Source organism: Onychostruthus taczanowskii, unplaced genomic scaffold, assembly GCF_017590055.1.
Source record: "Onychostruthus taczanowskii isolate IOZ18803 unplaced genomic scaffold, ASM1759005v1 scaffold113, whole genome shotgun sequence".
Classification (NCBI taxonomy): domain Eukaryota; kingdom Metazoa; phylum Chordata; class Aves; order Passeriformes; family Passeridae; genus Onychostruthus; species Onychostruthus taczanowskii.
The window spans coordinates 1,446,992-1,461,008 of NW_024497963.1; the positions used below are offsets into that span (position 1 = coordinate 1,446,992).

At 38.6% G+C, this 14,017-nt stretch overlaps 1 protein-coding gene across 6 annotated transcripts in view; it reads left to right on the forward strand.

The window, feature by feature from the left end:
- Window positions 1-14,017, forward strand: part of DPY19L3 (dpy-19 like C-mannosyltransferase 3) — a 34,896-nt gene that overhangs the window by 288 nt on the left and 20,591 nt on the right. For 5 of the 6 annotated variants that reach the window (XM_041426401.1, XM_041426438.1, XM_041426411.1 and 2 more), the window contains exons 2-8: window positions 979-1,121; window positions 2,498-2,631; window positions 9,070-9,160; window positions 10,019-10,140; window positions 10,342-10,487; window positions 12,128-12,251; window positions 12,707-12,841. In XM_041426401.1, coding sequence (XP_041282335.1) covers window positions 1,019-1,121; window positions 2,498-2,631; window positions 9,070-9,160; window positions 10,019-10,140; window positions 10,342-10,487; window positions 12,128-12,251; window positions 12,707-12,841 — 855 coding nt within the window. In that variant the 5' untranslated portion in view covers window positions 979-1,018. Of the gene's footprint in view, window positions 1-978; window positions 1,122-2,497; window positions 2,632-9,069; window positions 9,178-10,018; window positions 10,141-10,341; window positions 10,488-12,127; window positions 12,252-12,706; window positions 12,842-14,017 lie in introns of all 6 variants that reach the window. The other variant, XM_041426421.1, reaches the window with a different exon arrangement.

Consider the following 14,017-nt stretch of genomic DNA (forward strand, 5'->3'; position numbering starts at 1 on the left):
CCGCCCCGGCGGAGCCCAGCCCTGCGGCACCGGCGTGCGGGGAGCGCTGGCACCGCCGGCGGGGTGGGGATGAGCATCTTGCCTTTGTTAATTAATTGTCAGGTGTGCTACAAAGCCGCTCTTGCGGAGCGTGAGCTCGCCTCGTTCCCCGCGTGTTTCCCAGGTGTGCGAGGAGGAGGCGAAGCTGATCCGCTGCGAAAGCTTTAAACAAAGTTGTGTGGTCGAGGCGTTCGTTCCCTGCAGCCGGGGAGCAGCTGTTGCTCCGGGATGGAGCGGGCGGTGCCGCCGGGCACGGACGGAGGGAGGGAGAGGAGGGAGAGGAGGGATTGAAGAAAGACGCCGGGTGACAGCCGCGCTGTGCCTGCCCCGCGCTCCGAGCCTGGCCACGGACAGCGCCCGGACCGGCCGAGCCGCTGGCCTTGAGGTGTTCTCAGGTTCTACAGCGTGGAAAACAGCGAGTGCTCTTTTAACGCTGTTTCTAGTTTTTTATAACACAAGTGTCCTCTGGCATCGTTTTTGCATCTTTTGACCCCCTTTTTTGGGTGTTTCCTGAAAGTCAGGATTTAAATGACTGCCCTCATATTTTAGGCACCCAATTAAAATAGGCTGAAAAGACTATTTTTTCTTTGAAGGGCTTAGACGTTTTAAAAAAGGGGAGCCTGGTGTGTGTTTTGAGTCAAGGGCTAAAAAACTGAGGGCAGTCAAAATAACAAATCATTCTGAAAACCTGTTCAAGAGTATGTAAAATGGTGAACATTAGTGTTTATAATTCTAAGATAATATTTTCTTTAATGTACTTTAATTTGCTGAGTGGTACAGACTTAAAGAAAAACCTTGCATTTAGATAAGATAGCCTTTATGTACAGTAGAGTTCTAGAAGTTAAAGGCAGTAAGATGTGGTTTTATTCTCACATATTTCAAACAGTATCAAGTGACTGCTTTGGTGGGAAGATGCATTGCTTGTGTGTGTCCGTTTAGGAGTCAGGCTGAAGAATAATGAATTGAAGTGACTGACACCATGACAACCGTAAGACAGAGAAGGGTTGGAAAAGGCACAGAAGCAGCTGAAGATCAGCCTTCAGAGGAGACAAACGTGAAGCCTGATGGGAAAATTCTGCCTGGTGGGTAATGAAAAACAAAGTGACATTCTGGCTTTTTAGCAGTGTTTTGGATTTGATCTGTCCTAAGCACAGCTCAGAGCTAGGCATGTGCCAAATGCATTTCCATACTTGAATATCACCAAGATTAATTGGATGAGACAGAGGGTCTCCATGTCAATCTTATCTCCGTTTTAAAATCCTAATTTAAATTGGTGAGAACAATTTTTTCAGTTTATTATTGGCGACACACTATCAGCTGGTATGTAGCCATCCAAAGTTCTTCAAAGAATCCCTGTCCAAATAATTGGTAACATAAAAGGATTTGAAAACAACTGATGAGATGTACTTAAAAATCTGAATTTAACTGGTTAGGTAAATTTAAAAGAGAGTCATTAAGTGTCTTAATTCCAGGATCTGTTTAAGTAATGAAATTCTGACAACATTTTTGTATGGAATTATAGCTTTGGAGCTGACAGAGTTCCTTGTTTTTTGGGGGGATCTTTAGATTAACTTATCTTAGGGGATATTTTGATCTAAATTCTAAATGTTTCTCTGCATTTGGGCAGATGAAAGGAAATTCTGCACAAACACACTTAGGCTATATACAGAAAGAACAAGTGGTCATAGTTCTCTGCAGCCCACCCCTCAAGTTGCATGGAATTGCATGCTTGGAACCCTTAAGCAGATGTCACACACAGTATGAAACAGCCATTTCAAAGATACAATTCCAGATCACAAATCCATATTAAACCTTACATCACCATTGAAAATACAAAGCCCCCAGGAACGTGAGTGCACAGTGAAGGCCTGGAGGCCAGAAGCCATCCTTTCTCTGCCATCACGCCATCCCTGCCCCTGCTCCTGTGTCAGCAGGAGCCCATCTGCAATTCAGAGCATGACACCATCACCAAAGGCTGCTTTGGCTGCTGTTCCGTCTCTTTGTGGGTATTTAGTGAGGCTTCTGAACCTTTGCTGTTGTTTTTACAAAAACTGAGCAAATTCCCCCCAAAAAGGCAGCTATTTTTAGACCTTTCTTGTGAATTTCTTGCTTTGTCATCAGTCATGCTGTATTGCTTGAATTTAAAAAGTTCTGGAAGATATTTCAGTTCAGACTTACAAATTAGTTATGGTGTTGAGCTAAACTTGTATAGGATCATTGTGTTCTTAAATTTAAAGTATGCCAGTTAAGGCACACTTTACTTAACTTTGTATGTAAATAAAATACTCTGATTTTTTATATGAGAAAATAAAAACACAAGATGTGTTAAAACCAGACGTCCTGTTACCTGCAGAATGTGAACTGTACTAGCATAGGCAGTGGAAAAATGGCTTTCCAAAATCCCCATAGAGTCAGTAATATGTTTCACAGTTACAGACTGAAATATTTTTCTTCCAAGATCATCCAGGTGGAAAGCTGTGGAGCATACTCTCAATAACTCTTGGTGGAATTGTTGCCATCTGTCTTGGACTTCTTACTTCTGTTTATGTGGCTACACTGCATGAAAATGACCTGTGGTTTTCCAATATCAAGGTAACAATCATTTTCCTAGTTTCATCAGTAGTTTTGTGGAGCATTAACATGAACATTAGTTGAAATTTCTTTTTTTTTGGGGGGGGGTATTTGTCTTGCAACCCGCTCAAGACCAGAATATTTCATTTTTAAAAATTCAATTTAAAAAAAAAAGCTGTGCTTCCCACCATGCTTCATCAGTTCTATAAATACCTGTCCCCAATTTTTTCTCTAAAAATATTGCTAGAGAGCTCCTGTCTGAGTTGTAGCTATGGTTCTTCCAAAAATTGATCTTTATCTACAGTAGAATTTCAACATTTACTTCAGTATATTTTCATATTTTCAGTATGTTTTTCTATAATCATCTTACTTTTATGCAAAGCAATCTAAAATTAAAATAAAAACCAACAGTTAAAAGAAAATGTATGCACAATCCTGGCACACAGTTCTTGAATTGTATTTACACTGTTGTAATATAATTTTGTTATACAGTTTAGGGAAAGTCTCTTGCTATTCAAAACTAATTTTATGTGATGTCATCCTAAATGTGCAAACATCAGAACATATTTCTGCCATTCACTAATGTCAACCCAGCCATTCCCAAGACCCAGGACTGACTAGTTTTTTCATAGAATCACTGCAGAGAAAATAATGCAGCTATACCCACAGCTAAATTTAACCAGAGAAAAGAACAGGTGAGTCATTTCCCTTTCAAATGCCTAAGATCCATTCTGCTAGGTCTGTGTATTGTGTTGTTCAAAGAGTACATTTATTTAACTGGAATACTTGCCTTGCAATATGTCTCTTCTATGCTACACACTTTTTGTGGCCCAGAAACATTTATATTCCCCTAATACAAAGCATTTGCATTTGCTTCAGCAGTTGCTGTTGTGTTATACCTATAACACCGTGTTGTGCCCACCCTTATCTTCCCTTGATTATATAGAGAGGCTGTACTCAATATATTGAAGGTACACCTTGGGTCTGCATTTTCCTTCCAAAAGCAAATAGTGACTAATTTCAAGGTGTTGAATATTTCCAAGTACAAGCAGGCATGGGCTTGTGGCAATGTATGAACATGATGGATACATCTCTTTTAATTCTGTCAGACTGACCCAGAGGAGCGCAGAGTTGACTGAAATAAGCAGCTCTAATTATCATGAAGTTGTCCCCTCAGTGGGTGAAACAGTTATTTTATTTGATAATTACTGTTTTCATTTTAAGTACACTAGGATGTCACTAGGTATCAAAATTGAAATAAACCCCTCTAGTTTTTTGTAGTCTGGATTCTGTTGTCTTTGTAGCTGTTATTTCATGCCATGGAGGTGATGGATAGCTGGTAACACTGCAACAAGAGCAATTTCAGCCAATTTTGTGGAAAGATCTTAAGAAGCATTGAGTTTATCTAGCAGCAGGGTGAAGGAGAAAGAGCTGCAGACAGTCTCTGGTCTCCCAGTGTCCCTTCTTAGAGGGATGTGATCTCCACCAGAGCGTGCATGTGGAGATTACACAGTGCTGACTTCAAACAAAATACTGCTGTAGGAGTAGCAGGGGAAGAGAAAAGTGCATATGAAGAATCTGAAATTTCCTGCAAAGCTGAGGCAGGAGGGCTCATCCCAATATCTGTAAAACAATCCACAGCTGTCTCTGTGCCTGTGTGTAGGAGTGTGGTCTCTCCAGAGCTATGTGCATGTTTTCCAGCACTGCTCAACTGGCTAATCTTTTCATTACAGCACATACTATATAGTAAGAAAGATAGAAAGAACACCCTCCAAAATCACATGGAAAATAATGGAAAAGGTGCTTTCTTCTCTAGCATTTTATAGTTTGGCCAAAGCATCTATTTTTGCAGATATTGACTGAACTTTCCAAAAGTTTGAAAACTGTAAGTTTTGTTTTAGTTCATACCCCTGCCCAGATTCTCAAAAGGGAGAACTGTAGTGTAATCCTTGCCCCACAATTACTGCATGCCTTGATTAGTGAAATGCAGAGGTCATCTCATTTTATTATATTTTCATTAAACATAGCATAGAATAAATGGATGCATTACAAATGCACATCCTGTGTTTTATTAATCCCCATGCCTGTGAAATACAGTAGAGCATCATCACTGCTCTGCAACATAGAAAAGAAAAACTCTAAATCAGTTCTATTTCCATGTATTTTAAACTACTAATTTCAGTCACCCTGAATTGGCTGTAAATGGGGCATATTTGAAGATCTATGTTGTTGAAATGATCCAAAAATTATATAACAATTATTATTCCCCTGAATTTTGTTCCTTTCATCCAATAAGCTACAGTTAGTCAGATTATAAGAATTCATGTCCAGAAGGGTCTGTGTAGCAATTTAATTAATACAGAGATGTAATGGGAGACCTGTTTTGTCATATTTTCTTTTATATGGAGGTACTCTTCTATTTGAAGAAGGTCTGCAGTGTTTTTCTGACACTTCTGCACCAGGCAGATGTTTGTACCTGCACCTTTTAGGTGTAAAAGGTGGAATTTTGGTTCTGAAGACCCCACTGATACATGAACACCACGACTGCATATTTAAAAAGTATGCAGTTGAACTCAACCCTAAAAATGGGAAGTAAAAAGAGTTTATTATGCAAAGTCATGACTCCTAACTCCTAAATAATTGGAGTCAGGACTTGCACACACACTTGCAGTGATTGCCTTTCTGTAATTTCAATTGCAATTCATCGAAAGCCAGTTCAGATTTGGGTGTCTTCCAGCAATGGTTCACCCAAGTAGAAAAACTGTCTGGTTGTTGTTAAACTGTTCTGCTGTATTTTGAATATGGCTTTCAACAGTGCATTGCTTTCAGCTGCTGCTCTGTGTGCGAGGCTTGTTCTTGTTGCTGGTAAATGTGCCTGCTATTGTCCATTAGCCGTGGTCACAGGAGAAAGATGTACAATTGTTTTCTCACCAGGAAAACTGAAAAAGGACATCTTGAAGAGTGGTTTATGCTATGAAGGAAGTACACAACTGTTCCTTTTATTTTTTTATTTCAAGCTTTCCTGAAAGAATGACCAAAAAAAAAATCCCGAAAGAGAAAAGATTCAGCATATCATGACACCTAGTCAGGAGCTGTGTGTGGGTCCCCTTCCAGCAGGGATCACAGGTTATAATCACTTATCTTGATCAACTAATTTTTAAGAAAAAATTTTGAATCCCTTCTCATATACATTAAACCAACAAACATTTCTGTTTGTGATGGTGGAAGTCAAAACAGATTTCTTATCCAAAAATCCTTTCTCAGTTTTCTGTAAATGTTCTGGCATAACACATCTGAAATGGCTTGTCTATTTTCAGTGATTTTCAGTAGCAGTTTAGTGACTGCCCCTCCAGTGTAGCATCTTTTGGGAACAGAATCTGCTATGCAAATCACAAAATGGGGGGCCACCTCTCCTGTAAGCCATTGCTTGTTCAACTGCAAATTCTAAAGACACTTTGAACAGGAATAAGCCAAGGCCATGTAGCAAATTAATACTGTAAGAAAAACAGATAAACTTCAGAGCATTCATTTCTTCTTCATCCCTTCTGAGTAAGCATTTAGGTACTGATACTGATTTTTCCTTTAATAAAATTGCTGCTTGCAGGAAGTCAGGCATGAAAATATAAGATTGTAAGTCTTTCAGGATAGGAATGCCAGGATTTAGTCTGTGAAGCGCTCATATTTTCCCTTTCTACATTTTGAATGCAAACCCAGAGAATCTGTGGCTGCCCCTGGATCCCTGGAAATTTCCAAGGCCATGTTGGACTTTGGGGCTTGGAGCAGCCTGGGACAGTGCAGGGGGTGGCACTGGATGGGCTTTCAGGTCCCTTCCAGCCCCATACACAATGACTATGAAGAAAAACAGGTGATGAGAACTGCACAAAGTGAATGCTCAGGCGTGAAGGGAAGGAGGGCATGCAGGACTTGGGCAGTACTTGTGCACAGATGTGCCTGCCGAGGAGCTAGGGGTACTGTTGCTCTGGATCACATCTGATCTGGAACACACCACCCAAGGAGATGGGCTTGAGGTTACCAGCCAGGAGAGCTGCCCAAAGATTAAATACGTTTGCTGAAGGCTTGTTCTCAGCTGGGAACGTTGAGAGCTGCTGTGTGTTGAGAAAATTTTCAGATCATCCTGGTCTTAAATTGAAAAATAACAAATAGTTTCAGTTACACAAATTTTGTTTTAGCTATCTCAAAAAAAAAAAAAAAAAAAAAAAAAAAAAAAAAAATTGGGGTTTTTTTTTTGCTCATTTTTTGGAGCTTTATTTATACTCATTATTTATAGAAAAACTCAGACTTTGGCTGCTTGCTCAGCTTTCTGAAGGACTTACTTAAAGAGTTTGAGGAATCATATGCTCTAAAATTTTACACTGCCCTTGAGAGAAAGTCCTTTGTATTAGGTTGTGAATACTTAATATTATTAGGATACAATTGCATAAATTGAAACAATAAGCAGCTCTCTGTGTCCCAGAGGAATGTGTTCTTTATTTTTCCCTTGGAACACTGGTAACTTCTTTGTTACAGCCTCACAAAGTGCATATACAGACAGATAAGCATGTGCTCTCACAATATTTACCCATAAGTCTGTATGTTTTTGTTGACATGGAATGCTAGGAAAAGTATAAATTGCTGTAGAACTGGAAAAGTATTTTCAGTGAATAAAACAGATGTTATCTTAGCATGAAACAGATGTAAAACTCACTAGTGTTTGTCTCATAAAGTATAGCATTTGGTTGAATACAGCTGGTGCCAGGATTACAAATTAATCATGTTTGAATGCATTTTTGCTAATTAGATCCCCCTCTGTGACTCCTCTCTCCCCCTTAATAAATTCCAAATGTTAGCATTCCCTTTTTTTTTTCCTATGAGCCTTTAAGAGTCAGCTACTTTTTGGTATTAGAAAACTTTTCAGTAGTAATGAATTTGAAACTAGAGTTTGTTTAAAATCCAGCCCTCTAATTTTGCTAAGTGTGTGGCTTTTGGTATGATGATGATTTCTGTGTCAGAGGGCAGCTGTGAGAGTTTAATTGTGAACGTAGATTGAATCACTTGTGGTTTTATCTATTGACTTTTCTCAGACCAGAACTAATACTGGCTTGTCAACAATTGACTTCAATAAAACACATCCTTTGAGATAAGAACCTGTACTGGGCAGCAGAGAAGAACACGATTTTTTTGTCAAGCTTTATGTTAGCTCGAAAATGGAATTGATTCTGCTCCAGCATAAGAGTTGGGACTGTATGAGAAAGTTGAAAGTCTTGAGCTTCTGTGCAAGGTTGCATTAACAAGATTGGCATTCATAAAAGTCTCTGAAAAAGTAATATTCTGTTATTTCAGTAACATTCTTTTGTACAGAAAGATGAATTCATAAGGTTATTTTTATAAATCACACAATTTTTTTAATGACTTGCATATACCACATATAGGGATTTCACTGGATTTTCAAATCTCAGTATAAACTTTTTCTAACTGGATAGAGACCTTTTCTAAGTTACTACTTAGGAGATACATTTGCTGGGATGTTATTATACAAACTACTGAAAAGATCACTAAAAACAGAACAATTCTGTTTAAGACAATTGCTAGTTCTCATCAGATTGGTTGTTCATGCCATCTTTGTTTTAATGTGGTTGCCCAAAGCTGTGGATTTGTTAAATTTCATTAGGTCTTCACAACTAATGAGGTAACAAAAGGAAATGCATTCCAAAGCAAAAAACTTTCAGATCTTACTAGACCCCATCTGCTGCAATATTAGCCAAGAAAAAGGCATTGTTTGAAATGTACCTGGTTTGAAGTGAACCTAGTTTAAATAATTTGAACATTTTTAATTAGAAATAAGAAGTTCACCAGCCCTAAAGCCCAGTAAAGAGGCCCTTTTCCTTTCACCTGTAGTTCAAGAATGAGAGTGATGCCAGCTGGCTTCCTGCAAGAAGCAGTGTTGAACAAGTGGGCAGCAGCATCCCCTGCCAGCTGAAATATCCCTGACATCATGGTGCAGCTCCCTCACAGCACTCTGAATTAATGGAGCCTTGAGCTGGCAAAGCCATGGAACACAATGGGATAACTACATCTGGGAGAAAAGGTTAAATGCACAAAGCAGGCATATGTAGCTTTGCAGTCCAGCTGTGGGCCACTGTGCCAGTCTAAGCTTGGCATATTGCAAAAAAATAGCGAAATGCCCAAAATGTCTCCAAGCAGCAAATCAGAATCACAAAAAGCTTGTGCATTTCCGCAGTTAAAAGAGTCATTTACACCCCAGCCGTTTGCCTCTCACCCTCAGTTGTCCATGTACGTTTCCCTTTGGTTGAACTAAGTTGCTTAGAATATGAAACCCGAGGACTGAAGCCCCTGTGCAGGTCAGTTTCTCTGGTGCTGCAGGAATTGGCACTAAAGGCAGCTTTGGATGATGGTGAAGAGCAAATGGAAAGTGAATTCACTGTTAAACTTCACTTGCAGGAGGTTGAAAGAGAAATTTCATTCAGAACCGAGTGTGGACTTTATTATTCCTACTACAAACAGATGATTCAGGCTGCTTCCATTCAGCAAGGTATTGTAAACTGTAAAGTAAGTTTTGCAGCTGACTGTTTGTGGGTTTGGTTGGGTTTTCTTTTTCCAAATATAATTGACAACAAAGTATACCATAACTATGAAAGATAGTGTAACAGTTGCACTGGAGACAGATTTATTCTGTTCCTATGCCAGGGAGCCACTAAGTTATGGACATAATAAATTTCACAATGATGCATTGATTTCTGTGCCACACCTTCACATGCTAATGAGGGCAATCACTTTGAGGGACAACTTTTATATCTGTTCAGGTTTCAGCTGCTGGTTTATTCAGTTTATTACTTTCATTTTTATTCTTCTCTTGTTTAATTTGAGGTATGAGCTATTGCTGGGAAGGGGCAGTGTTTTTTGCTGAATTCTTGGACAGTAAGTGACACAACGAGCAGCTTCCAAGCAAATCATATACAGTGATGGGGCTTTCTCAGACAGTCTCATGTTTTCTAGATATTTAGCTGTTGCTCCTTAGCAATTTTGCTTATATTACACATTTTTTCAATAATAACTTCACCTGTGATTAAAGTAGTGCCAAGAACAGTTCTCAGGATCCAGAATGTACCACAGATTCTATGCTGGGGATGGAAGTATAAAAATAAATGTTTTATACACTACTAAATATACAGTACTTGAATTAGCACTGTGAGTCACATTTGAAGTGGGGAAGCTGAAGACCTCAGAAGGTCATGTTGATTCAGAGGTAATATGTTCTGAATCATTGACTCAGAGTTTGCAGTTTCTGATGAGAGATCCTAAAATACCTTTGAAAAAGTTATTCACTGTTCAAATGAAGATGGAGGGGGAAAATGACAATCTCCTATTTCAATTTCTCTTTATCATTAAGGTTTACATGGTTTAGTATATGACAATAAAACTGAATCTGTGAGGACAATTAACATACTTGAAAGAATGAATGTTTACCAGGAGGTGTTTCTCAGCATTCTGTATAGGATTCTTCCAATTCAGGTAGGCATTTATTTATGGCTTTAGATTGTAAGTGCATTATGAAGATTGCGCAGTGAATCATAGCTCCCCTTTGTAGATATTTTCTAATTAGAAATATTCCTGATACCTTTTTAATTTGTAAAAGCAAAACCTAATTCATACTAAGTATAATCCCCCCTGTGAGTGTTTTAATGTCAACATCAGTATTCTTGTGTTTTACAGCAATACCTAGAGCCTGTTTATTTTTATATCTACACTTTGTTTGGACTTCAGGCAGTTTATGTCATTGCTCTGTATGTAACAAGCTGGCTTCTTAGTGGAACATGGCTTTCAGGGTTGTTGGCAGCTTGCTGGTATATTACAAACAGGTAAGTGAAATTAAACATTTAATATTTCTAAAATTTTACCTAGTTTCAAAGGTAAGGCATTAAAGCTTTAATTGCACAATTAATTGGACAAAACATGAAAGTCTAAGGCCTCTCTCCAATTAGCCAGAAAGTGGAAGGAATGTTTAAATAACAAAAAATAATTAGAAAATAATCAGAAATGAGCTGACGTATCAGACTGGGTTTTTAAAGGTTCTGGAAGTTTGAGTAGAAAATTTTGTCTTAAAGTGGTCTCTGAAAGTGGACTACATCTTTCAAATGTGTCTGGAGCTCCAGGTGATGTACCCTGTGTTCTCCAGCCTAGGATCTCTCAGATGTTAAAGACATCTGCATGAAAACCTTCAGGTGTCTCCTCACAGCCCCACACCTGCCTCCAGGGGTTCCTTCCACAGCCTCAGCTCATCTGAAGTTCAGCTCCTCCCTCCCCTTATTCCTGTAGCCACCTCCTGCACTAAGCCTCAGAGAAAAAACATGGTAATTGAGCTGTTCTAGTGCTTCATCACTTGAAGAGGTATCAGTTTGGAGATAAAAACCTAAGAACTGGCTTTATGCCAGAATTAAGCTGCTGGCAGGAAGCTAAGATTGGTGACATTGGCTGTTACCTGTAAATTACTCAAGAAAATAAAAGTACAGTCTTGGTTCTACCAGAAATGTTTGATATGTTAATGAGCAGCTCTAAAGGAATTTATCTGCGAGCACATTCACTACAGAATAATTACACGTGTATGGAGGCAAGATGTTTCTTTCTCCAAATATAAAAGTAATTAAAAGCCACATGCAATGTACAGTATTTCACACGTTTCTTTCATGAGGTTATCTCTTCCATTTACAGAATATCTGCAGCAAATTTGTCCCTCTTTCTAATAATTAGTGAACAGTGAGAGCTTGTTTACTTTATGCAATATAATAAGTGCATAGAATGGTTTTGGATAAAGACTTTGTGTCCAGATTAATTACATCTGAGGCTACTGAGTAATTCCATTTAGACACATTCTTCCTCCAGCTGAACATGTCTCAGATATGTTGCTTACTTGCCATTTTAGCAAATATTTTCTCTACACTGGAAGAAAAATAATTATTCTTTGTTTTTAACTTTTAAACCAGGTTTTGCAAATGACCGTTCTTTGGGGAATTCTTCCATCACATACTTCTTATGTTCAGAAGCTTCAAATCATGACCAAAAGTTCATAAGCAATAAAAGTGTCTTCATGGTCAAGTCATTGGGATCACAGTGAAAATTATATTCTGCTTATATTCTTATATATGTATTTGCAAACCATAAAATGAAGTAACATGACCCGTGGTGTGGAAATCCACAAGCTGGATTTTGCAAGTGCTTTTCTAAATTACCCAAGCTGGGCTTCAGAAGTAGGATGTAATCCATAGTATAGTTCTTTTACAGTTAGTGAAGCTGAAGTACATCATTTGAGATGCAGAAACAATGGATAACTTGCAGAACCTTCGTAGTGATTTGTTTTCAGAGCCAGCTGTGTTGAAGGAACTGGAGTGTAGAGCCTCCAATTTTATAAATTAGTTAAAACAGCATAAAGATGCCTGGCATTGCAAGCTGTCACCAAGTGTTTGCTTGATTTTAAATTTGTGAAACTCTCTGTTTTGTACAGAGTAGATACTACAAGGGTAGAATTCACCATTCCTTTAAGGGAGAACTGGGCACTGCCATTCTTTGCTGTTCAGATAGCAGCCATCACATACCTACTCAGAACTCATTTACAGCCTGCTCAAGAAGTGAGTATTTCTGACAAGTATGACCCAATAAACTCAGTAACAGAGAACTGTCCTGATCTGCAAGAATTAAAGCAAATGGGTGATCCATTTTCTTTGACCATCAGTTCTTAAGTTACCACTTCTCATTTTGATCAAGTAACTGCTATTTATGCCACAGTAAAACAGGTATTGCATTTTAATCTGGGGTCTGAAACTATCCAAGATTTCACTGTTTTCTTGAAGATGCTATTACAGTGATAAAACACAGGCATAAGTCAAGAATTTGTAACTCTAATAAAAAGTTTGTTATCCTCTAAGCTGTTATTGCAGTTAGAAAGTTCAGTATTTTAAAAGTGGTTTAAAATAAAACCAGATTAAGGTGAGCTTTGGTTTGATTTGTTGGGGTTTCTTTTTCTTTGATCTTCTGTGTTTTAATGAAGAAAACTACAAAAGAAAACTTTGTTCCCTCCTTGCAGAGGCTCACACTCATGGCAGTATTCATAGCAACGTTTCTCTTTAGCCTGACTTGGCAATTTAACCAGTTTATGATGCTGATACAAGCATTGGCATTGTTCATACTGGACTGCTTGGACATGCTTCCCACAGCAAAGGTAACTTTCTCTTTGGAAAGAACCTACTTTTGTTTCTTTGCCTTCACAAAGCCAACAGTTTAGGAGGTGTTTTCCTAACCAGTGGCCTGGATGCCCAGAGTAATACAGGTTGTGCTGTGTGCCTTGTGCTTTGAAGTAATCACACTGTGTAAACCCTGCAAGTGTAAAAGTGCATAATGGAAACACCATTCCTGGGTTTTGTTCCCTTGAACCTAGTTCATGTCTTGTTCATTTTTGTCTACTTTTGTTTAGACACTATTTGACACTTCCAAACACCATCCTAACAGTGGATCTGATACCACAGCTTAGCATGGCCTCTCAAAGTTGCCAGAATTAAAAAGTACCACAGGAAATCTTTGTGTAAGCTGAAGTCAAAGCAGTATATGAATTTTGCCTCAAGCACTGTGCATCCTCATTTGCCAGTCAGGGCCAAGCTCTGTACACAGGAGGAGGATGCAGAACACCAGGTTGCTGGGGAGAAGCAGTTGTCTTGCCTGCATTGACATTCACCACAAAATAACAGCATTGCCCCTGCTGTGTTGCTGAGCTGGATAAGCCAGAAAATAAAACAAGTCTTACTAAGAAGGTCAGGGATCATTGACAGTCAGTCTTTCAAAATAGAAATGTACTGTAGAAGATGAAAGAACTGTCTTTGACATTAACATTGCTGTGAAATTCTACCAAGATCATTTTAGGCATGCTGAAAGCTTGCACTGGTTGAAAAAGGTTCTAACTTTAGGAAAGGTTACAGGAAAATGAAGAGTAATTCATGTAAATTAATTTTAAATTTGAAGCAGACTTGAACTTTACTGATTGTATTAATTTAACTGAAAATGAGTATGGTGCCTGCATATCAAGATAAATGTGGCTTACTTTAGTTTTTGAACTCTTCATTATATCAGCAGCTGCAAGCTGAAGTCAACATTTAATGTGACTGGTCAGCTGCCTTAAAAGTCAGCAAATTACCAGCTTCATCGTGAGTTATTCCAAAACAGACTCACCACACCACCGTGTCTGTACTCATTTTCAAAAAAGCACTGCTTAGAACTCTTGGAGTTTGTTGGGCTCATTGATATTGATTTATACCACTGCTGTTATACAAGACTGAACTTGGGACCTTTGTGTGAGGTAAAGTGTATATTTTGGTACCACTGTGTCAGAAAATCAGCTGGGGTT